This window comes from Protomyctophum bolini, assembly GCF_963924005.1.
Source record: "Protomyctophum bolini genome assembly, chromosome: 14".
Lineage (NCBI taxonomy): Eukaryota > Metazoa > Chordata > Actinopteri > Myctophiformes > Myctophidae > Protomyctophum > Protomyctophum bolini.
The window spans coordinates 32,474,369-32,500,868 of NC_137875.1; the positions used below are offsets into that span (position 1 = coordinate 32,474,369).

Sequence of the window (26,500 nt, forward strand, 5' to 3'; positions counted from 1 at the left end):
AACAAATCACAAATGTTTATAAACAAATCACAAATGTTTATAAACAAATACCAAAATGTTTATAAACAAATCCCAAATCCCTTGGTCCTACCCCCCCGACCATGAGACTTACTACAGGTAAACTGGTAGTGGTCCTACCCCCCCCATGAGACTTACAAATCCCAAATGTTTATAAACAAATCCCAAATGTTTGTAAACAAATCCCAAATGTTTATAAACAAATCCCAAAATGTTTATAAATAAATCACAAATGTTTATAAACAAATCACAAATGTTTATAAACAAATACCAAAATGTTTATAAACAAATCCCAAATCCCTTGGTCCTACCCCCCCGAGGAGAGACTTAGGTTAGGATGAGACCATGATGGACGCAGAGGGAGTCTATGATGTGATTTGATTTCATACACATGGCACTCTTTATGCAGATTTGTCATTTCTGGATACCCAAAAATTCTATCTGAACCAGTTCTCTCCCTACATCGGAGCTGAGAAGACAGCACAAATTGCCTGCTTAAATTGGATAGTTTAATTGGACAGTTAACCTGCAGTCAGAGCTGAAAAGCTTAGCAGGCCAGTGGGACAAGCTGAACAAAGTATCATTGGATGAATATGCAACCAGGACAGAGTAAAGGTACTAGTGCTGTGATCATGTAATGCAATTAATTACCCATACTGTGATTAAATCAATCATCATGTCTCTCTCAGGATGCTGTTGTTGTGTTCAGAGAGCCATACAGCCTTCTAAATTATGTATTATACAATACTGTTGTACATGCAACCATCTCTCTACCATTGTTCTCATCCAGAATGTAAATTGGATTCTGTGATCATTAACTTAATCAATTATAATTCTCACCTTTATCTCTCTCTCTCTCTCTGTCTCCCCCTCTAACTCTCCTAAAGGTTGCCTTGTTTGAGGAGGAGACCAGTGTGAAGCTACATTCACACTGAGATGTTTAAATTGTAAAACAGCACTTCTAAAATGAAAATCATCTTTGTCCACATCTTTGTTGTAGCATCTTATCAGGATAATCGCTGTACATACTCCATGCCTGAAACAGGTCACATGACTTGTGTCTGTACTGAAAGGCATTAATGCTGTCATAGCTTTTGGCCACAACACACAAAACATATGATTGACATTCTTAGGCTACTCAGCTCAGGTCTAGGACTAAACAGGAATGTGAATACTAAAAAATGTATTTGCATTTCATACTTTCATTTGTGTACAGTAGCTTTCCGCCTGCAGTGTCCACTGACTGGCACGCCTAATGGCTGTACCAGAGCAAGTATGCAACTATGCATATGTTGCGGTTAATTGCGACCGCCAGCAGTACGATTTCCACAGTCTCACGGCGGAAACTGCGTTGCTGGCATGGGATCAACTTTGACCAAGAAATGCACAATGAAAAACAGGTATGGAGAACGTCATGGGAATGGGAATGTCAATATATGACCATATTGTGACAGTCTCATGTTAACCACATAATATAATATTAAGCTCCATATATGGAGCTGACCTGTTCTGACATTCCATATGTTGACCCTGTACACTCAAGACATGCTCCTTATATGGCCAGTGCAGAATTCATTCCATGTTGATCTGACCCCCCATGCCAAAGCATATATGGCGTCTTACTGGTATGGTTATATAACCAGAAGCTTGGGGCGGCGGTGGCTCAGGGGGTAGAGTGGCTGGATGGTAACCACAAGGTTGCCAGCTTGTACCCAGGCTACCCCAGAGTTAGTGTCGAAGTGACCTTGAGCAAGACACTGAACCCCTAATTGCTCCTGATTTGCTGGTTGGTGCCTTGCATGGGTTCCGCCGCCATCAGTGTATGAATGTGTGTGTGTGTGTGTGTGTGTGTGTGTGTGTGTGTGTGTGTGTGTGTGTGTGTGTGTGTGTGTGTGTGTGTGTGTGAATGTAATGCACAATCTACGCAAAGCGCCTTGGATAAAGGCGTTATATAAATGCACCATTTACCATTTTATTGAATTATGTGCTTGTTTGAGCTTGACCTAGTGTAGGTGAGCGGTCCAAACATAGCTACAGTATGTGTTTTCAAATTAAAACATATTTGTGTCACTGCCTGTAAGTATACTTACATTTTAATAAATTATTTTATTTCTTATTGTATTTTTTCTTTCATAATTATTTGTAGTTCTACTTGAGTAAGTTTGTAAAGAGAATAAGAGACTCTCCACAAGTGTGTTGTGCGGCTCTCCACCACCCTCTCCAGACAACTCACCTTCCCAGCAGCATCGGGGGCAGCTCTCTTCTGTAGGAGCAGGCTGGCAACCTCCATCTTGCCATACTTAGCTGCCACGTGCAGAGGACTGAAGCCTTTCTGTTGAGCACAAAGGGGAGACACAGTGTCAACGTGAGACAGACACAGACTCAATGGTAGACCCTTGATTATCATAGTGGAAATGTTTGCCTTTGTTGACTTAACTCTGTATCGATGAATTTTACTGCTGCTATCAATGTCATAGCATTGCTCACATTTTAAAAACGCACACTCTCAGGTTTGGCAATTCCTGTACTTTTTTTGTTACATAAAGTTCCATTGGAGGTTAATGCACTGGTAAATGGGCCCAGTGCCCATTAAAACCATTCAGTTCACAAATCACATTGCATTGTTTCAAAATGTACTTGACAAGTTAACAGCCACAGCTCTTTGATGGTCTTGAAAGGTTTCATTAGGCGAAAGGCTGAAATACCCGAGGTGCTAGAAAGGTTATGAGACATTTCAAGAAATCTTACGAGGCAAAGCAAGAATGAATACCAACCATAACATTTTGATCAAAAGTCTGGCAAGGGGTTTCTGCAGGAGAAATTATGTTCTGGCAAAGTATTTATAGTGCTTGTGCTGACTTTAGACTTTAATATAAAACAGTAAACACATTGAATTCTCTCAGAAAAAAGAAAACTAATGAGGTTTATCATCTTCTCAGGAGGTATGAAGTGTGGCAGAATGCATGGGTTTCACTTCATGGAATACAGTGAAATACCCTGAGATAATACAACAATGTGTCCTACATTCCCCAACATTTTCCATATCTATAAACGGCTGTCGTGTAATGTGATCATGTTAATTTTGGTTTCATATTCTCATGTGTCTCAGAATATTTTCCACAGGCATGCGGGTCTCTCACAGATACAAAAATAAACCTCTCATTTCACACCGAAACAATTGACCTGGTTTAACACAGAGCGATAACAGTGATACGCAGTGAGGAAGTCTAATAGATTAAGGTCTTATAGTTACTGTGTAAGGATGTATGGGCACTGAAATGACACACTTGATGGCATACAATCTCTAAAACAACACAAAAACAGTATAGGGTCGGGTTCATTCTCTCTCCTAATTCACTTCAAAAATCTCTACTTTCTCTCTCTCTCTCTGTACTATGACATCATCCCCCAGGACAGCTGACTTAGGCTACGTCCCCAAAGATGCACAGAGAGCGAGAGAGAGAGAGAATAACACCATGGGGTTTACCCTTCATTAATCTTTGAGGTCACCTTCAAGGATAGCCCCTAGTAATAGCACACACGCACGCACGCACGCACGCGCGCACACACACTCACACACATGTAGTGCGGTATGCACCCATAGATGCATGCAAGCAAGCACGTGCGCACCAGCTGCACCTATGCACGACACACATGCACACAACCACAAACATACAGTACGTACGTACGTACGCACGCACATGCTCATCCAGTTCCCAGTGGTCTCCACTTGTCTCTTTGACCTTGGTGATGTATGCAATTAACCACACGTGGAAGCACCAGAAAATGAGCTCCATTGTCATGGTGACGTTATCTGGTCATGGCTTACTGAATGTATACGAAAAATGTGCCTGTGGGTAAATAAGTAAATAACCATTTTAAATTACTCAGCAAACACTAATACCCACACTGTCCTGGGTGGTAATCACTGTAAACGTTGTATGACCTTACCAGCAATGGGAACGATTTTAGCTGAGCTGTTGTTTAGACAAACCTCCAATATTATACAATATGTCATCGGGGCCTATTTAGACCTTTACAACCGTGTACTGTTATAGTTAGTTTCATGGCAGCAAACTGCATGGAGGAGAGACAATCTCTGTGGATGTTTGGTGGAAAGGAAACAAGAGAGCAGAGCCTGCTAGTGGAGATAAATGGTACTGACACAGATGTTGTTTCTGGGGCTCTCCAGCAGTGTGTATGAGTCAGTGCGTGTGACAGAGAGAGTAAGAGAGAGCATCTATTCTGTAGCTGTCAGAGCAAGAAACAGAGGCCATGGAGAGAGAGAGAGAGAGAGAGAGAGAGAGAGAGAGAGAGAGAGAGAGAGAGAGAGAGAGAGAGAGAGAGAGAGAGAGCGCTCCAACAATGTGTCGTGTCAATGTTGTGGAGAACAAGCCCTTAAATGGTTCAGATTGCCACCTCGGAAGTACAGCCTGTTCAGAACTCACATTCAATTTAAAATGGTGCCATTATATTTTATGCTCCTGTGATAAAATTCCAGAATTGTGGTATTTAATTTCCAAAATTCCATTCAGCCCCAGATGATTTGCTTTATGTGATGAATCCGTTATAAACACTATATACTTCATTGACCAGGGTCCCCTAGGGGTCTACTCCATACCCATTCTGTTTTCCCTCTACAGAGTGTCGAACAGCTAAACACCTTATCCCTAAACTTCTTCGCCTTTTTTTTACTATTTAAAAAAACATTGTGAGAAGTTTAGGGATAAGGGGTTTAGCGGTGACGAAAATGGAGCCCCAAATCTATTGGCTGAATATAGTCGATCTAAAAGCTCACAACACGTTCCACGTGTAGATCATACATTTTCACAAAATGCTAGCTTATGTTTGCAGAATGTTAGCCTATTGTGACATGACCAGAATCGAGACATTAGGGCTAAGTTGGCTCCAAACTAGTATCATGATACAGGATGATACGGTCGACTTCACACTGAGCACGGCACTCGAGATGCGTAGCAGACACGTGAATGCACACACATGCACATATTCTGTGCATTTTGGTTAGATGTGCCAAATACTTGACCTTTTTGGAGGGCATACAGGATGTACATATTGTAAAATTGTAATATCGGGCCAATAGGTCCACTGACGATGCTGTGTCTACTGTCTACTGCCCTGCACTTGGCCCTAACAGACGAGGGAAAAACACAGGTCAGAATTGAGCACCGCTTTTACCACCATCATTCCCCAACAGCTGATACTGATCAACAGGCCTCTTTGAAACTGGATTCTGGGCTTCCTCAATAATGTCAGCACACAATGATGTCTGCTCTCTCATTCTTTTTAAATGTTTTTAATGCCTTTGCCTCTTTTTAATGCATCTGTTGTCTTTAACATGTAATTTGCTCCCATGTATGCCTACCCAGCAAGCCAAATGACATCATGATAACGTCCTCCGTTCAGGACTAGGCCAGATCACAGCCCATATGGGGATGATCTTTATGTCATTTCCAGGACGTTTTCACCAGTTGAACAAATATAGCTTATTCTGGGCCAGATCTGACTAGTTATGATATGACTTAAGTTGATCTGACTCTCTCTGATTCATCCAGGACATCTGTCTTAGTGGGCAGAATTGATGTTGTTTGAAATCAGGTAATATTGTGGGCCAGATCTGACTAGTCTTGGTTTGACTATCCTTTTATTACTCTATGACTACAGGACTAGAGGACTACTGGACTAGCTTGCACATCGATTATAGACTCAGCTTGCTATCGCATAGCAGCTGTTAAAAAATACCCAGATTCATCAGTATCTGTACACTGATTTGTACACTGATTAATTAAGATATAATTATACTGTTGATCAGAAGAAGAAAACACCTCAAAGGGGAAAACACATCTCAATCTGTAGGAGGATGTCAATGAAGGATTTGGCTAAATGCCAGGCTCATTGAATGCCACTCAACCTGAGGAACCTGAGGACTCTGGGATGGCTGTCCACCACTGCAGTGGTTGACTTTACCAATACAATAGTCTAGCTGTCTCTGACTGTGCGCATGCATGCATGTCTACGTGAGTGAGTGTGTGTGTGTGTGTGTGTGTGTGTGTGTGTGTGTGTGTGTGTGTGTGTGTGTGTGTGTGTGTGTGTGTGTGTGCGTGTGTGTGTGTGCGTGTGTGTTTCATATGTAGAAACTAGCGTGCACTATAGGGAGAATAACTTAATGCGACAATGTATAAAACAGGGTTGAAGTGTGCATCTTGGTGCTGTGTGTGCAGGGCTGGACTGGCCACAGGTCGTACCGGGCATATTCCCGGTGGAATTGACAGGCAGGCCAATAGGCAGCAGGCCACCAGGAAAGGTCCGGGCGTGCTGCCATTCTGCCAGTGCCATCATGATAATTTCACTGTACCTGTATCAGTGAGTGACAAATAAACCCTCTACAAAGGGTTGTGTAGTTGTCTGTTGGTTTGTATCATTTATGTTGTTCTGTAAAAGTGGTGGTATTAGGGCTTTATTTCTTTGTGTGTGTGCCTCTGCGGAGTGGGCGGTAGAGTTTCTGCTATCTGTGCGCTGGTTGTGGTGGGCCGGTCTGGGCCAAATTCACGCGAAAATGACCGGGCCGAATTTTTGTCCCAGTCCAGCCCTGTGTGTGTCATATCATAACCCAGGCTGACCTTTGTGGCAGAGGAGAGCGACGCTCCGTTCTCCAGTAGCATGGCGGCCACATCGTGGTGGCCCTCGCGGGCGGACAGGTGGAGGGGGGTGTAGCCCGACGTGGTGGCGGCGTTGGCCGAGGCGCCGCGCTGCAGCAGCTGCTGGACGATGTCCGCCTTGCCGAGCCGGCTGGAGATGTGGAGAGCAGTCTGGTCGTCCTGAAGAGAGACAAGGAAACGGAGGGGAGAGAGTCTTGAGTAATGCAATACTCTGAAGGATATGGTGGAGGCTGGGGTGGTGGAGGCAAGCCTTGCCGGCAGCAGCAGCAGATCTAGTGTAGGAGAGAGCTGTGTTAAAAACGGACCACCTTGATGAGGTGTGATTGGTATGTAGGTAAGCATGGCTGATTGATCAGCAGACTGACAGCTGATTACAGCTGAGCTTGTGCGACTCCCGTGCCCTGCATGAACTAACGCTATGCTTCATGAATCTGAATTCAAAGGGTTTTTCCTTTTTGGGTTGAACGCTGAGATCGATGGTTGCCTATGCATCCAGATCCAGGATTTGGACCGGTCTGACTTCAGTCACAGTAACCAGTGACTTGACTTGGACTATCTTGGTCTTGACTCAGTCTTGGAGGTTTTAAACCATCTCATGGAAATGTGCAAAACCGTGGCAGAATAAGAACAACAAAAACAATTCAGTCAGGACAACTCAAGAATGGATGGAATATATATTGGGGGTGGGTGCGCAGCAGGTTTGGATAGAGCAGCGCGCTGATACAGCAGCAGCAAGCAAGGAAGGAAGCAGGAGGAGGAATGCAAACCTCCGGTTAAAGTAGCCGGTATGAAGATGGAGTGAGTGTGTGATTGGCTGAGTGAATCATGTGAATGAGAGCGTGATGCTGAGGCGGCCCAATTAACGGCCGGCAGCGACTGCACTGAGGTTCCCTGACTGAACTTGCTCTGCGCATGTCTACGACAGGCCCAAATGCTCATTAGTGTTTCAGAAGAACCCTTCACAAAGTAAGAGGAGGTATCGATTATGTGTTCTAACCTTGGCTCTGATCTCCACCTTGGCTCCGTTCTGCAGCAGGTATCGAACCACGTCTGCCTGGCCTGCCCTGGCAGCCATATGAAGAGCCGTCTCACCTCGCTGCACGCACGCATGCACACACACACACACACACACACACACACACACACACACACACACACACACAAGTTTAAAATGGATACGCTTAGCTGATGCATTATGACTTCCAAAGTGGCAGCATGCTGCTACGTAGCTAATCACATCAGTGTTTATGTGTTTTTTTTATAGTTTACCCAGTCATCAAACCATTTCTCAAGAAACATTACACTACCTGAATAAAACAAAACAACAGAATTATACATCCAAAATGATGGAATAAGCATTCTTAAAGGACCAGAGGATGTTGTTACTGTCCACCTACCACGTTAGTGGTGTTGGGCGATGCTCCGTGGTGCGTCAGGGCGTTGACGATGTTCTCGTGGCCCATGAAGGCTGCCACGTGGATGGGCGTCAGGCCAGACTGCAGGTGAAACATACAGTACGTATACAGTACATGGTGCTTTTCTTTAAGGATGACATCGACCATCTATTCACAACCAAACCATGTCAGCTAGAGGTCTGTACAGATATTTAAAAAGTTACAAAATATAAAGAAATAGCTGATCTACATTTTCACAACGTGTCACACTGCGACACGTTGTGAGCTTGTTGATCGGCAATTGTCCGCTGTTTGTCGTACTATGAAGTATATAGGGTTTACGTGGTTCAACATCCACATAAAATCCATGTACAGAGCTAGTCCTGTATCCATGTATAGTTATAGTAGGCTAAAGTGAATCCAGTCCATTTGTGTACCTCAGTGACAGCCTGGATGGAAGCTCCGTGTTTTAACAGCAGTTCCATCACTTTGACCCGGTTCTTCTTGCAGGCGATGTGCAGTGGGGTGAAACCGTTCTGTGCACACACACACACGCACACGCACACGGACACACACACACACACACACACACACACACACACACACACACACAAATACACAAATGAAACCATGCATGAAAACCTTGGCTCAAGTTTAAAAAAGAGTAAAATGACTAATCTGACAGGAAGCAAGTGACTTGGCAGGGAAAGTGACAGTTCACACACTCACACTCACACACACACACACACACACACACACACACACACACACACACACACACACACACACACACACACATACACATACACACACACACACACACACACACACACACACACACACACTCTTCTTTTTGCTTTCCCCTCTATCTCACTGATTGTATGCATTACAATACCACCCGCTTTGAATATTATCAACCCATAATCACCAATATGTTCCATATAAGACCATGCAATGGACATTTCCTACATACTAGGAAACGCGGAAGTGAAATTACTGCCTCTAAAGAGAAAACAACAACTAAACAACAACTTTGCTTATGCGGCCGGTTAGGACTGAGGTTAGAGTTAGAGTTAGGTTTCTGGTTTAAGGACTTCAGTGTTTTGTACCATACAAAAGGGTTAGGGGTAGATTTATGGTTAGGGTGAGTAATAGGCCAGTAGTCGGACAACGCGACCAACACAACGTCGGACAATGGCTGACAACAATATGTAGGAAATGTCCATACTTGCTCCATTGCATGGTCTCGATAAGGGCTGATGACAGAGATAAAACATCCCAAACCGCTAGCAATGCAATGCTCCGCGAATAACATAAGACACCCGCCCTCTTCACCCCTTCATCCTTACCAGGGCCTTGGCATTGGGGTTGGCCTTCTTGTCCACAATGAGCTTGGCCGCCTTGTAGTGGCCGCAGTGCGCGGCCACGTGCAGCGCCGTCAGGTAGTCGTTGGTCACGTCGTCCACGGGCACGTCGTGCTGCAGCAGCAGCTGCACGCAGTTCTGGTGGTCGCCCTGCGTGGCCATGTGGAGCGGGGACAGGCCGTTCTACAGGGCGGGAGGGACGGAGGGGCGGTGGGATGCGGGGAAAGGGAGAGAGAGAGGGAGGGAGGGAGAGAGAGAAAGAGAGAGAGAGCGCCAGACAGGGCAAGGCGAAGATGGAAATGGAGAGAGAGAGAGAGAAAGAGAGAGAAGAAGAAAGAAAACGAGACACGAACACACACACACACGACGCGGACAGACAGATGATGGACACACGGACATGGACAGGCGTTAGGGTGACGCGGTCGCGCTGTGAAGGCAGATGTGGTATAGGTTCTGAACTGAGCATTGTTATAACGAGGACATTACAACAATGTCTTGGGTTCTGTTACGCTGGTGGTCCCGCGCGGAGGGGCCACCTCGGGCTGGTCTGGTGGGGAGGTCGCACAGCCGTTATGGAGACAGTGCTAAACAACACTAGAGCAACAGCGACATTACATCTACTACAGTGCCTTTTACAGTTGTAAAATGTGTCAATTCTTCAATGGATTTACGGTTACGGTACCAAGACCATATTCATACTTATTATCAAAAGTCCTGTGTCAAATTAAATATGAGCCTGTTATAGTTCTATACTATTGTACGTCCAGAAAGCAAACAAACAATTTTTTTTAAAAACATGCGTTTTTGGTGACATAAAAACGTAATCCTATGATTGCTTTCCTAGACAGAGTAAAGTAAAGCTAGAAGCTGACTCATCACATCAGTAGCTACCTTGGTCTTGGACAGGATTGGAGCCCCTCTGTCTAGGAGGATCTCGACCACCTGCTCATGGCCGCTTCTCGCCCCGCAGTGGAGCGGCGTCAAACCATCCTGACACCATGAAGAGCGATAACAAGAGAAAGAAAGAGTGAGAGAATGAGAGAGAGACAGAAAGAGAGAGGGAAAGGTTATATTTTACATGTTTTGCTTTTTTTCCCCCCAAACTTGCAGAGCTGATTAATGATCGGACTTTCTAGTCTAGTCCAGTGGCGTTTCCAGGAATTACATTTTGGGCAGGCAAGATGTGTTAACTGTCGTTCCACCGTGCACAATCGTAGCACTAAAAGTTTTCAAAGAGATATACCTGCCAGAAGAGTAGGATACAAAGGCTGAAAGGCATGCATTTACATTCCAATGGGTGATTGAGGGTCGCGCTCTACCGCAACGACCAATCAGCTGTCCACTAATAGTTCTCAGTTTTTGTCCTCTCTTTTTTCTCATTGTATGGATTTTGACCAGGCAGAAATTGATTTGGACAGGCGGACGCCTGTCCTCGCCTTATTGTAGATACGCCACTGGTCTAGTCACATGGTCTAGTGGCAAGATTTTCATGATTGGCTGGCCTCTAAGCCAATGGGAGACTAACCCTGTACAGCCAATATGACACTAAGCCCACTATCCTCTCCCCCACCGCACCATGCTAGTCATGGTGCGGAGCTCGATAACCGATAGCCGATAAAATCCGATAACAAGCCTATTGAGTACCCGTTATCAATAGGTTTTGGGCTTATCAAGCCTGTTATCGAGCATAGCGGCCCAGGACGTCATGTTCAAACAATCATGGCAAGAGGCGATCAAGAAATAAATGTAATCATCCATGCTGGCACAAACATGTCGGTCTAAAAGTGTATTCATACCTACCAACCAGCGCTGGCAAGGTAAACAAAATAACAGTTTAACAGTTTCTTTAATATTATTTTATTGGTAAAGAGGTCAATTGCCTGTTAGAAATGTACTGTATTTGAAGGCCCTAGTAAAAGATACTGGTTCTTTTCAGAATGTATTGTCTCCTGTCTTTCCACAAAATAATATAAAATGCTCGATAGTGGGCTCGATAAGAACCCGGCTCGATAAGCCTTATTGATAAGGTGATCGTTATCAATAAAAATTAAAACAAGATGCAGTGCTGTGATTTTTGTATTTTTGTTTTTCATGTGTTTATGAGGTGACAGTACTTCATTAGACCCCTTGGTGTGGTTGTTATATGCAATGATGTCTGCCCTTTGTATTTAGGGTTTCTTCCTGGAGGCTGAAACCTTGACAGTCAAACGTGCAAAACGATGAAAAAACTGTGACATCACAGTATCATCCCCTCCCTTAATCACCACCCATCACCGGCTGCCGGCGAAAACTATCATCATACCTGATGATCATGTTTTTATTTAGGGTGGGGCCTGACCCAAGTCAGAGAATAACAACTTTAGAGGCCTCATGATTTAGTCTCATCATGTGTAGGGCTATTGAGAGTCTTCATCTATCCGTCTATGGCGTCTCACCTTCGTCTTGGCGTCTATTTTGGACCCTCTGTCTAGTAGCAGCTTCACCATGTTGCTATTTCCTCTTTTAGATGCTACATGGAGTGGTGTGATGTCATTCTAAGAGGACAAGAAGAGAGTTACAGCAGTTTAACAATTCACAATAAGCTACACTTAGTATAAACAAACATTTTAAAAAGCCTGAAGTGAGTTCATTGCACTTTTGTGACTTGGAAGCTAATTGTTGCTACAGTCTTCTCAGATGAGGATCCTTCACAAGTGCACCTAAGAAGGCTATTTACTCAAGTATTCCTATTATGAGTGTGAATCCCCTCCAACACTGTAGAGGATAATTTAACAAAAATAAATATAATTATGCGACTATACTGTAGTGTCTACTGTATATTGTGTGGTTCCACAAAAAAAGTCAATGCTTCCCATAGAGATTTAAAAAAGAAGGGACTCCCGCATTTGAAGTATGCGAATAACTTTGGGGCGGGCCCGTCTAGAGTTTGAATGGACAGGTATGAGTCAAAAGGGAGACATCGAAGAGGAAGGACGGGTGGAGAAGGATCAACGTATGGAATGTCAGAACAGGTCAGCTCCATATATAGAGATCTGAGGGTCTGAGGTCTGAGGTCATTTGTAGAGTTGCTGGCAGGCTCCATAATGCAAATCTAGGTGATGATCCAGTCTTCTCCATGTATGGCTATCCAGGGTCTGATGAGGTCAGTGTCGTGATCTTATAGGGAGCGTGTCACGAGGCGTGATGTCACGAGGCGTGATGGACTGATATATGGATGCGTGGCCGACTGACCGGTTTTGCAGGTTTTCATAGTAATCTGTGACCTATGGTCGCAATACATATTATTATAGCCTGGGTGGATTAGGCTTAAAATTATTGATATTGTGTTAATCTCTATGGGAAAAATGCATTGGTTTTATTTTTTCTGTGGAACCACAGAATGGCCACCACTGCTATGCCACAGGCCAGAAGCACTGCCATCACTGTCAATACCAACATAAACACCAACACTTTCTCAGATGTGGTGAGATAATAATAATTACAGGCCATCGTTGACTCTCATTAGCTAATGTCTAATGTTGCAACAAATAGTTTTAATGGCACGTGTGGCTGAATTACTATGTAAATACCATAATAAATAAATGCTAATTCTGCACTGCACTTGCTGGTGTCAGCAGCCGAGAGGCAGTGGCTGAGATAACACTTGCAATGTTTTATTCATCAGGGCAGTGGGGCCTTTAGGCATTTAGCTGATGCTTATCCAGAGTAACTTCATTCCTACAGTACAGTAAAAAGAAAAAAGAAAGAATATATATATACAAATCAAGAATGACCATCTTTTGCAAGTAGCCTAGTAAGTACAATTTACCATGATGTAAGAGTACGAAAACAGAAAACAAAAAAGGACTTCAAAAAGGACTATTTGGGCCAAACACAGTGTATGTAATGCCCCTTCTGGTCAGCAGAGGGCATGTGAGACTCACTCTGGCCATGAAGTCGACAGCAGCCCCTCTGTTCAGCAGTAGCGTGGCTACATTGATGTTGCCATAGTGAGCAGCGATGTGGAGAGGAGTGAAACCACTCTGAGAGAGGGGGAAAAAAACACATGCACGCACACACACACGCACACACACACACACACACACACACACACACACACACACACACACACACACACACACACACACACACACACACACACACACACACACACACACACACACACGCACGCACACACGCACACACACACACAAACAAATGCACACATGGGAACAAACAGATGAACATGTGCACATAGAAACAAACAACATGTATGCACATTGCAGAGGCATGCACACACACACACACACACACACACACACACACACACACACACACACACACACACACACACACACACACACCACCACCACCACAGACAAGGAAACAAAAACAAAGGTTAGGAGCTTGATATCAATGTCATTCACAAAGTCTACAATTGCAGGAGACAATTTGTCTGCTACAATAGAAGATACACAGCATTCTCATGTGTCTACAATCACAGTACATTCAACTAGGATGCACTCTGCATACCATACACGTACACACTCATATGACTTTACTCAATCTGGCAGAGAAAGACTTTTTTGGAACAGAAACATCAAACACGGGGCCAATATGCTACATCGACACGTAGTAGACTCTACTACGCTACTACGCTTAGTAGTACACTCTACTAAGTAGAGTGTTACATTCAGGATTCAGTATTGTTGAACACAGGCCTCTGACATGAGCGTTCACAATGCTGGATGCTGCCACACGGGGGACGTTACACTCACAGTTACGATCACATAATGTTGACACAACACCACCGACTGTCAAAATACCTATTAAGTATATGAAAGGTTTCTGACAAATGAAACCACATCAAAACCAACAACGTTGTCCGATGACTGTGTCGCTCGCCGAAAACAAGCCTCACATTTTTCATTTAGAAATCTGTCAAATGATTAATGAGCGACACCGTCGTACGACAAAGTATGAATTAGGCTTTCAGAGATAAGGTTAAAGTTATGGGTTGTTATTTAGCAATGTTTTGTTACGTTTAATATTCAGCAATGCCCCCTCAACTGCTGTAAATGTACATCTATTTGCTAATGGCATGAATTAGTGTACATGTAGCTTCCTATCTGGTAAAAACCCATGGCTTAGTGTCAAACAGCTGTGAAAGCAACTCCTTGAAGCTGTGAGTGTTCATTTAACTCAGAGAATGTACTATACAAATGTTACGGGTTCCATTTTAGATTTCGATTAGTCCAATCGATGGAGGAATTTCACACCAACCTCTCCAATAACAAGTGATCCCCATTTCAATTAACTATTCATCCTGCAGAAAGCAGATGTCATATAGATGTGTATCCACTATCCCTACGTTTGCTCTACACATCCAAAACAAACACGCTGCAATGTGGACAACTAATAGCTGATATTTTCACATTTGAAAACGGATATTGATTCAACGGAAATGGAAGGGGATAATCCGAACTTGGCTGTGTTGATCAGGGAGATTATATTTAGTTTGTCATCACTTTCTTCCATCAGAGTGTTACTGTTTTCATCATGCTCTGCATTGTGGACTTTACATTTTCATGTCAGCCAAAACAACCAGCCTGCCAGCCAGCGAGCTGGCCAAAAGCCCAGACAGAGGACAGTCTCCTGGATTTGATGTGACCAATGGGTCCTTCTATTCCCTTAGAAATAGTTTTGAGCTAGCCTGCTCCTAGCTTGTATGGGTCCCATGCAGAATACATAAGCGGTTGAATATGAAGATGGATGGATGGGAATTTCTAAGGCAGACTAGTCGTAAATTAATTAGACTAGTTGTCTAGCTCAGCTGTCACTGGAAGGCTGGGTTCCTTTCATATTTGTTGGCCATGCATGATGCCATGGCTAAAGTACTGCTCTTAACATTCTGATGAATGATAACCAGTAACCACGTTGCTTGTGGTATTATTGACTACGTTCACATTATGACAGCCATTTTGCTCTTATTTCATACTAAAGATGTGACACATTTGACCATCCCTTGAGTATAGTAGTACGAGCAAAATGAGCACCATGTGAATATCGTCTAGCTATGCCATTACGCCGCCTTGTGTTGCCATGCCATCTTGTTAATCAGTTTCATGTATTGTCACAAGGAATGTGACAACAAGAGGTTAATCCATTCTGGGCGGGAACCCCTTTTAGTTAGCATTATGTTATGCTTTAGCTATTGAAAAATAGCAGATCTAGGTCTGCTATATTTGAAAAATCGAGGAACGACTGACATAGAAACATAGCTTTTTCAGAAAACTGTCAGGGTGTAGAGGACATTTTTAGAATCTGATCTCAAGTCAGAATGGGTTAAAGGTGAAGCAGGAGAAGCCATGAAACCATTATACTTCAGGGGTCCCTTGGTACAACCAATCCTCCAGCCATAGAACAAACATTGTTTACAGTACAGTTAGTACACCAGCATTAGCAAGACATGCGAGATTATTCTGCCTAGTCTCGCGTATAGCCAGATGATCGTATGATCTCCTCTTAGGCAGAGATCTTCTGATTGTCTGGCTATGGGAGACTACATGCTGCCTAGTCTCGTGTTGCAGCTACTGATACAGTACAGTCTGGTGAAATCTACATTAAATTGAGCGGTTAGAACAATAGAGAAAAACAGCTGACGAACCCACAATTATTGTTCTGAACACAAATCATGTCACTGTCCCAATATGAAAAACCGCCCTAATGGCTCTGCACTGCAGTTAAGTTTTTAAATCTCTGTTTTTTGCCCATACATTGAATTTAGATGTCACCAGACATCAGTAGGCAGGGATGTCTGATCGCCTGTCTTTGCAAGACCACACTGTATGCCGCCTATATCACTATCAGCAACAACAGATATCCACTACCCCATTGCTACATGAACGAAGCAATGGGGAGAAGGGAAGAGGGCAGGTATAGACGGGTTCAAACAGAAGAGGGAGCGGGGGAAAGGGAACGGGGGAGCAGCAACACTACTGCATGAATCAGGGGTATTTATTGTTTCTTTCTTTGTAGTCTGCGATAGATAGACTAAGGAGTGCACAGAGTAGAGGTGTACCTCTGTCGTTCTATTCACCATCATCTACAGAGCCAGCCAAGAAAGGAGAGAATGAGCGATTAGTAAGCAAACAAAAATCCATAAACATAAAGGAACGGCAGGGAGAGAGATAGGGGATTAAGGAGCTCAGTACAAAACCGAATTCAACCCAAAAAAAAGGAAGGGATTCAGAACTCAAAGTCAGTGTTGTTGTTACTGTCTGAACCGAGCTATTAGTTGTGCAGGCGTCGTTTCCACAGTCTAAAGTCCAGTCTGACTGTGAGCACGCATTCTCTTCTTTGCACAAGGCTACGGTAGATCTCCAAGTAGCGGTTGTTTAACAACAGGGTGCAATTAGCAGGAGAAAAAGGCGGATCGATCGCCCTTCTCCAATCTGCTAAAAAGGTGCAGAACAGAAGATACACAGAAATAAAGACAGAAAGAACGAATGATGACTGCAGCAAGAAAGTGAGTATAAACACAATACAAAAACAAACCGATCACAACCAAAAGGTCTGAACCGGGTCAGTTATCTCACCTTGGACTCCACATCGGCGTTGTGGTCGTTCTGTAGTAGCAGGGCCGCGGCCTTGGTGTCGTCCTTGCGTGCTGCGATGTGCAGGGCAGGTAGTCGCACCTTGCCCTTGGTATCGTTCTCCAGAAGCAGGGAGACCACCTGGTCATGGCCCTGCTGGAGGGCCACCGCCAGGGGGGTGAAGCCGTCCTGTGTGTGTGTGGGGGGGGGGGGTAAGGGGACCAGAGTTACCGGGGTTGGAGAGGTGGGCTATGGTGCAGCGTTGGTCAGAGTACTGGGCGTGTCAGGATCAATATGAGCAAATAATAATAATGATAATAATGGTGATAATAATAATAATAATAAATGTAATAATAATACTAATAATACTAATAATAATAACAATAATAACAATAATAATAACAATAATAATAAATCATTATAATTATAGTTATGAAAAATATATTTCTATTTGCTGAATGGATACTAAAAATAATAAAAAAAGATTGCATCTAATGGCTAATATGGTAGGCTACAGCGCATCAAAGCTTTCAATCCAAGCGAAATCTCAAAGTTTCAATATCTTTGATGACTTTGTTATCAAGAGCCTATAAGAAAAGGCCTTGTAATCTGAAAAGAAAGATTAGCCTTCTTTATCTGTTTTGCCAGCAATGTTTTTCCTTCTGTTGTTAAGGGCAAAAGCTGTTCATTCCTGTGATACTCAAATGGTTCTTGAGCTTGTGAGATAGTAAGAGAGAGCTGGAGAAAACTGGAATGGATGGATTTATCCTTGGGCTGTCACCAAATAAATGTCAGCTAAATGTAGCCACCACCAATGCACAGTAAAATCCTGTGCTAATTCAAATCTGAGAGAGTTACAATGGATAAATTAACACTGAGGATTTTACTGTGTATGTTCTTAGTCAACTCAACTTAAATAAAATTGAAGAACAACGTGAAATACTGATAAGAGTTGGTCTCTTGTCAGTCATTTATACTTGGTGATGGCTAAATTGAACTTAATGTTCACCTGTGTACAGGCCAGACAAACTAACCTCACATCACAGTGTCATCTGGTTCTGTCTCACTCAGTCAGCATTGGTGCTGGCTAAACATTGCTAATGTTTATATGAGCATTGCAAGTGAAGAAGCAATTCTCATACCCCAGTTGGACCTGACCTGCTTCTTTGGGCACTCAGGACAAAGAACCATCTGACCATCAGCAGAAGAAAACAGGGATCTACCTGCTCGTAGCGCTGTGGCTAGTAGACAACTTAACTATAGCACCACTTGTGTGACATTGAACAGATGTAGCTACAGTGTACACGTTGCTGCTTTCTCAAGCTCCATATCCCTGCTCACACTGAACCTAGGTGCCTGTTACATAATGCTAGAATAGGCCCACTTCATTCTCCCACATACTTTACACTCATCATACAAAATTCATCTGAACACTGCATGAAATAGCAGTGTGTGAATTTGCGTTTCTGTGCGCGTACAAGTATATGTTCTTGCATTCAAGTTGAGTGCCTGACTAGTATACGGAGTATATGGATGCAGCAAGGGAAGTGCTCAGGTGTGTTAGGTCAGTGCATGTCTATTTATATGTGCGTGTTACAGGATGTGCGCTTATCTGTGTGTGAATTTCAATGCGTTTCACGTGTTCTAACGTTCAAGGCTCAAAAGATATGAAGTTGGTTTTGACTGGCTGGGCTTTTCTTTGGAGATCCGCATTTCAGCATGTGCGCGCGTCACGTGTATGTGCATGTATGAGCGTGTTAATGCATGTATTGTATTGCATATGCATCCAATCGTGTGTGCGTGCACTGCACACTGTGCCCGGCACGTGCGTGCGTGCACGGCTGCACGCGTGAAAGTGCACGTGCTCCACAGGCAGCGGGGCTGCGGCAGCAGCAGCAGCCCAGGAGGAAGGACAGGCAGCCGCGGGAGCAGACCTCCTCTGTGACCCGCTCAAGGTCACCCAGCCAGCCTCCATCACCACCACCACCACACACTATACCAATCAATGAAGCAGTGCCTGGCGCTACGTCCCTCACGGAGAGATCCGAGGAGAGGAGAAGGGAGGGGCGGGGAGACCCACAGAAGGGGGGGAGGGGTCGCGAGCCAGAGAGAGAGGTAGAGCGGGGAGAGATGAGAGAGAGAGAGAGAGAGAGAGAGAGAGAGAGAGAGAGAGAGAGAGAGAGAGAGAGAGAGAGAGAGAGAGAGAGGGAGTGAGCGAGACAGTCAGAATGAGAGACAGAGATGCAGGTAGTCACAGGCAGATGCAGAGAGTGAGCAAGCAGAGTGGGAGGACAAAGGTAGAGGACAAAGGTGGTTAGTACAGAAGATGCAATGAGCTACATAACACCCAGGTAGAGATAATGCAACGATACAGAGACTGGTGGTGCTACTACAACTACAATAGAGAGTATGTTTCACGACTAATCGTAGAGGTATTACAGGAATGACACGTGGATATATGCGTGCACGCTCCTATGCCATGCACACATACACACACAAGACACACACAAGACACACACACACGCAAATCTGTACGGTACCTCCGTGGCCATACTCTGACTGGCATTGTGTTCCAGAAGGAACCGTACCACCTCCATGTGGTTCTCCTGGGCCGCCATGTACAGGGGTGTGAAGCCATTCTACACAGCCATGGAAGACAAGATAATAAACACATGTTACACATGTTACATTAGCATAATAATAACAATGATAATGTACTTGTATAGCACTTAAAATGTACTTCACACAGCATCAAATAAAAAAATCACACCCGTGTGAACTGAGTGGTGCAACTCCCCAACCCCCTCTCTCTCTCTGTCTGTGCAGCACTATCTCTGTTTCTGGCACAACAGTGCCACTTTTGCCCCTACTGGTGCTCATAGTCACATAGGTTAACACGCACATAGTCACATACCACATAGGTTAACACGGACATTGCTGTTCCTTGGAGTGGTTGCACCACTCAAAAACTAAATAAAAACTGTGCCAGAAACAATGAAAAAAAGCATAAAAATGTTTAGCAAGAAACATAATATAAAAGCATACAAAGAACACAAAACAGACTGTGACAGGTCCATCTCCCAACAATCTATGGTAATTCTCAAAGATTTAAAAGAAAATGTATACATCCACCACACATTTGATCTATAATTTCTTCAGATTTTGTTAAAACCTCTGGCGTCGTTTCACACTGCCGGTTCTTACACATCGTTTTTACTTTGAAAACCCTTCAGTTTCACTTCCTCTTCCGCAAAATTGGCTATAGCTAATGGGTTAAACTAACCTTTATCTTTCTTCAGAAGCATTCATATTGACAATGCGAGGTAGCGACGATTTAGTATTGAGCCCTAAACATCCTCGATTTAATCCATCACCGCAATCTGCGACTCAATTGTGAGAAAAACGCCTGTAAAGATTGTGGCGGCTATAGCATTGAGCGGGCGGCCATCTTGGGGAGGGCAAAATACAGCAATCCAAGCGTTGCCTAGCGGCGGGGAACGCTGCTTTACGGTAGTGCCGTAAGTGTAGTGTGTGAATCAAACTACAAATTACGTAAATTACGTCAAGGGCAGTCATCATATATTCAAATTGCAATACTTGTATATGAAAATATTTTGGGTGCTAACTATCCAATATGCTTCATGTAACAACAAGGTTTGTGTTGGTAAAATGACGTGTGTATTGTTTGCATGTGTGTGTGTGTGTATGTGTGTGTGTGTGTGTGTGTGTGTGTGTGTGTGTGTGTGTGTGTGTGTGTGTGTGTGTGTGTGTGTGTGTGTGTTCTTTAGCATTCGCTATACACTTATATTAGTAACACAATAAGCAGCACAAATGTTGTCCGTTTATAACCCAGAGAGTGCACAAATGTAACCAAATGAATCCTTATAGATCCATTTGGTTACAGTTGCACACGCTCAGAGTTCAATTAACTCCTAAACTTCATCTGGCAGAGTGGATGGCAAAATGCAAAGGCAGCACAATCCTTGAGAGGAGAGGCCTACTTGGAGCACTGCCAGATTATCTGTGTAAGGACCCATCCACTAAGCCTTTCCGTCTACGGAATTCACTTACTTACTTGTGACATATACAATGTCACAGGAATAGAAATTGCATCATCGGGTGTGAAATAATGTTTTATCGATTCAGGATCTAAATACAGCTAGTGTTCCTAATCCTCAGTGTCAGTGAAATCCTCAGCGTTGATCTGACTAATACAACCCAAAAGCCATGGATGTGTGCGCATTGGCCATGTCGGCCACAACCAACGGAACCTGTCACAAAGTGGTCACAGGTCTGACAGGTCAAACCACGTGACTTTCATTGGAGAAGCATTGAGGCGGCCATGAAACACGGACAGCACAGAGCATGTTGGTCTGATATGTGTGTACGAAGCCTAACCCCTCATTGACACAACTCTCCCATGTCAGTGAAATGGCTCTGGAATCGCTGCCGTTTCTTTTCATCAAACTCATCATTTTTTGTCTTGGACATTGTTTTATCCATTAATTAATTGGCATCTGCATATATTTGTTGAAGCTTAATATATTATATAATATATTATTATTATTTAATATTTATTTTCTGACGTGGTGCCGTGTGGAACAGCACTGAGGGACTGTACAGGCAGCACGTACGGCGAGGGATTATCCGCAGCCAGCCTTTGTTCAAAACAGTACATGTTGCTGACAAATAAAACAATATCTAATAGTGCATCGAGTGTCATTACAATCACAGACGATATTACACCGGACACTGAAACGCTGAAACCTTTCAGTGAAGGGAACAATAATTCCCATTCCCATGATCACTATACTGCCTCAGTCTGTGTTCGCTCATGGGCAGCTCACTTTCTCCAGGGGGATGTGAACGAGCAGCATGAGGATTATATTGTGGGAGATCAGGACGGGATCTGAACTGATCTGAACTGTTATTCATTCAATGTGTACACTGCAGTATGTAGATAATTAAATCAAAATCTCTTTAACAGACAAAAGAATAACAAATTCCGTAACAAATTACCTGAAGATTTCAGAAATAAAACTACATTGTGGACTATTTGTATATAACCTACATTATCAATATAGATCACACTCAAAGGACAGTTGGGAGGAGTGTCAGGGATACAGAAAGGCTTTCATGTAGATGGGGCCAAATGCCCAAAGGGGGCTTTTTTCTAGTTTACTTAATAATGGGCAATAATGGACTCATGTGTGTGTGTGTGTGTGTGTGTGTGTGTGTGTGTGTGTGTGTGTGTGTGTGATGGAAATCCCACCTGAGATTGTGAGTTGACATTGGCTCCATTGGTCACCAACTCTTTGACGACTCCCGCTTGGCCTGCCAGCGAGGATATGTGCAGAGCAGTGTTTCCTTTCTGGATTGACACGGAAAAACCACAGGCATGTGCGTTAAGCTCCGTCACACCTGTTCCACTGTACCCGCCTGCTTCAGTGTGAGTGCATGCCCGAGTGTGTGTGTGTGTGTGTGTGTGTGTGTGTGTGTGTGTGTGTGTGTGTGTGTGTGTGTGTGTGTGTGTGTGTTGTGCGTGCGTGCGTGCGTGCGTGCGTGCGTGCCTTTGTGGACGTGTTGGCTCGTATATCTGTAGCAGTATGTTCCTCCATTCCCCTGCTCTCACCATTTACCCTGCACCCCCCCAACCCTGCCAACGATGTGTCACTTCCGATGCCCCGACGTCCCACTTTGCCTTGGCTGTAAATAAACCTACGGGAGGCTTTTTATAAAGCTGTATACCTGCTTGTGAAGTCAGCCGCGTGACACCACGGGCTCTCGCTGGCAGTGTGTGGTGGTGTTGCACAACAAATGTATACTGTTACAACAGGTACAGTATGTTATGGTACTTTTAATTCCATGGCTGTGTGTGTGCGTGGCTATTTTGGCTTGTTTTGTTCAAATACATGATGAGGCATGCAGGCTCGAGGCATGACATAACGGGGTTTGCAAAACCCAACCTCAGACCGTCAGCTAAAAGTACACAGCACGCATACAGAAATTGATTTGACCACTGAAGCAACAAAAGAGCCATCTTCAATAATAACCACTAATAACTTAAACGTGACTAGGCCATGTCTTTATAATTGCATTCAATTATAATGTTGATACATGAGTACATGTGTACGTGTACACATACATAAAGCGAGAATAACCACACAAAAAGGGTGAAAATGCAGGAGGAATGCTGGCGCAGGAGCAGCGCAGGAGAAATGGTCCAATAAAAGGAGTCTCCTGCAAAACGCAGGACGGTTGGCACTTGGCAGGTATGTGTACAGTATATACATTAATACTGTATTGTATATGGCTGCCTAAGGAGACACCTTCGCAGACACATCTTTATAGGGTGACATGACGTCGTGGCCTGACGTCACGCCCCCGACTGTTTCCGTGACAACACATAGCATCATATTCATGTTAACCGACAGTGCTACAGATCTTTTTTGTGTGTACACTTTACAGCACTTTGTTTCAACTCTGTCGTGTTAAATGTGCTTTATAAATAAAGTGGATTGGATTGGATTATAGCAGCTCACCTCCACAACGTGTGGCGTGATTGTGATAAAAGTGCTGCGACTGCCCTCTGAACAGAGTGAGAGAGAGGACGAGACCTCTTGTTTAGATGACCCAAAAACAAGAGTGGCAGAACATTACAACATAACACCCACACAGTATAAAGAAAGGGGGCAGTACTACTCTCTTACTAAAAATCACACCCGTGTGAAGTGATGGGCGCTCCTAACTGATCTTATCATGATCATGTAAGATGACAACCGAACTTATGTGATACCGTATATACAGTATATAATATATATATTTTCTTTTAAAGCTGCAGGAGTGCAGCTCAGAAATCGAGGCTTTTAAAGCCAAATTCCAATATCCAAAATCTTGGCCACTCGCTCACTCACACTCGGTCACTCCTGCATAGCTGTGTTACAATTAAATATGTGACCTGCCAAAATATGTGACCATCTTGTGGACTTCACATACCTTACTGGTGGTCTAAATACTGCTAGGTTAAACTCTGCTAATAAACAAACCGCAATGATTTATGTTCGGACATTGACGTAAATGTGATGTCTCTACTCGAGTATCACATATTTCAGCATGTCACCAATTTCACTGTAACACCGCCATGGAATTCAGCCTGTACACAAGGAGGTGGAAATGTACAGGCCTCAAGACACAGGCACATGCAGAGAGTCTCCCCAGGAGCTCAGAATAATCCCTGCACATCTTTGGGGTCAGCCAAGGAGGCTCTCAATTTTTCTGTTTATTACAGTATGTGATGTGAGCATTAGGAGGCTATCTTCTTGGAGGGAAGCTGTGCAATAATAGATGGAAGCTAAAGCCCTCCGGGCTAGAAGCTTTGATGGTGATTTTCATCACCCCCATCCCCCCAAACCCCACCGCCGCTACCGCCAGCAGCTATACTACTTTTAGCAGTGCGTGTTGCATGAAAAGAGATTTTGAGGGAAGAACCATGGAATTTCTCTGGGGAGGTTGACAAGAGGTTACAGTAACAGCATGTCTGTATATATATGATTTATGGCATAGCGTCAAATTCGTTTAACCTACAGTGCTACACATCTATTCATGAAAGGGAGACTATTCTTTACCATTATGTGTCGAAAGGTGAACCAATACAAAGTGCTTGGTACAAGTAGTGGGCAATACCTTTGTAGCTGCATCTACATTGGCTCCTTGCTTCAGCAGCTCAGCCACCACCTCTGCATGCCCCTCCTTGGAGGCTAGGTGAAGAGCATTCAGGCCATTCTGGGAAAACACACACAAGATAAAACGAGACAAAATCATTGTACACCATCACATGACTGGGAGGGACATAGATGTAGTCTAGCAAGTACACATGTTTTTTCCCCCCATGGAATAGCATACCATGGAATAGCATACCATGGAATAGCATACCATGGAATAGCATACCATGGAATAGCATACCATGGAATGGCAGTCCATTGTACAGTACGTACACAGGACCACAATGGAAACAAACCCTCAGGGCTTTTTGAGTTATCCTTACAGCATTGTATAACTGTACCTCTGTACTTTTTGCAAACTGTTTTCAATCGATCAAAAAGGGGGTTTCACTTAGAGGAAATAATCTTAAAGTAAATAACTCGTAAATTGTTTAACTCTGTAACTTGAGTAGCATGTGGACAACCACACATGTGAATGTGTTTTAAAAGTGCTAACGTAATAACTGTGTTTCTCACCTGATTGCAAATATTAATCTCAACCCCTGTCTTGAGGTAGTCGAGAGCCTTCTCAAGGTTTCCTGCGCGGGCTGCTCGCAGGTAACTGGCATTACTGTCAGACTGGACAGAGGAAAGAGAGAGAGAGAGGGAGAGAGAGAGAGAGAGAGATAGATAGAGAGAGAGAGAGAGAGAGAGAGAGAGGGGGAGAGAGAGAGAGAGAGAGAGAGAGAGAGAGAGAGAGAGGTAAAATATTACATACTGTATGAGCCAATGCTGTAAGTCAGCGGTTCCCAAACTTTTCAGGCTACTTCTTAATTATTTAAATGTTTTTATTCAACACATTTCGTAGATTTGTTTTGTTTTAAAATGTATACAATTCTTCCAAATCTTTTGAAATATATATATATTTTTAAACGTATAGGAAAAGAAAATGGGATTTTTACTCTAGTTGTGAGTCTGACCCATAAAAATGACCCTGACCCACAAACGGGTCCCCCGTCCCACAGTTTGGGAAACAGAGCTGTAAGTCAACCACACACAGAAAACGTCATAAAGCGTCGGAAGACAAGTTCACATTCATGCACACCATATATGCTTATGTCCATGTAAAACGGTACTGTACCTCCCAGAGCTCAGAGGTCTGCATTTCTCAGCCCGCAACCGAAGAACGGACTATTAACAACAGAGTCCAGATATCACTATCGTAAGACAATCCATTTGTCACGCCGGTGTCCGTAATGTCCGTAAAGTAATAATAACTCCAGTGGGGACGTACGTCACGACACCATAACCAAAGTAATCATCTTAAAAACGAAGTCCACACGGGGAGCCGGCTGCCCTGCCTCCAGAGCCACGACACCGCAGCGACAACACACGGCATCCTTCATCCGTCAGCCACTACAGCACGTCCCAGAAGGAGAGTCACAGAGGCTTCAGTTCTATCCTCAAAGTCGTCACAGAGGCCCGCCTCTCATCTTCAAGAAACTTGAGGATCTATTCTACGCCAACGTAGTACGAGCAGAAGAGCATCCTCTATTCTGCTCCGTTACGGCAGAAACCGGGGCTTTGCACACCAAAATAAAATGATGAGACCAGCATGTTTTTGTGCCCATAATAAATGTGGCATGCATGCGTGGGTGTGTGCGCGGGAGAGAGGGAGAGACAGATGGAGAGAGAGAGAGAGAGAGAGAGAGAGAAAGAGGGAGGGATGAGAGGAGAAAGACATGTACACACAGAAGGCGGGATGGCTAAATC

General features: G+C 43.9%; 1 protein-coding gene across 4 annotated transcripts in view; it reads right to left on the reverse strand.

The window, feature by feature from the left end:
• The window catches only part of LOC308328203 (ankyrin-3-like), a gene marked incomplete at its 5' end in the record, with an annotated part of 141,456 nt that overhangs the window by 59,512 nt on the left and 55,444 nt on the right, over positions 1–26,500 (reverse strand). For 3 of the 4 annotated variants that reach the window (XM_080781943.1, XM_080781944.1, XM_080781942.1), the window contains 14 exons: positions 2,252–2,350; positions 6,657–6,854; positions 7,693–7,791; positions 8,093–8,191; positions 8,527–8,625; positions 9,439–9,636; positions 10,345–10,443; positions 11,889–11,987; positions 13,377–13,475; positions 17,031–17,216; positions 19,568–19,666; positions 22,300–22,398; positions 24,711–24,809; positions 25,265–25,366. In XM_080781943.1, the coding sequence (XP_080638069.1) occupies positions 2,252–2,350; positions 6,657–6,854; positions 7,693–7,791; positions 8,093–8,191; positions 8,527–8,625; positions 9,439–9,636; positions 10,345–10,443; positions 11,889–11,987; positions 13,377–13,475; positions 17,031–17,216; positions 19,568–19,666; positions 22,300–22,398; positions 24,711–24,809; positions 25,265–25,366 (1,674 nt within the window). Of the gene's footprint in view, positions 1–2,251; positions 2,351–6,656; positions 6,855–7,692; positions 7,792–8,092; positions 8,192–8,526; positions 8,626–9,438; positions 9,637–10,344; positions 10,444–11,888; positions 11,988–13,376; positions 13,476–16,513; positions 16,538–17,030; positions 17,217–19,567; positions 19,667–22,299; positions 22,399–24,710; positions 24,810–25,264; positions 25,367–26,500 lie in introns of all 4 variants that reach the window. The other variant, XM_080781941.1, reaches the window with a different exon arrangement.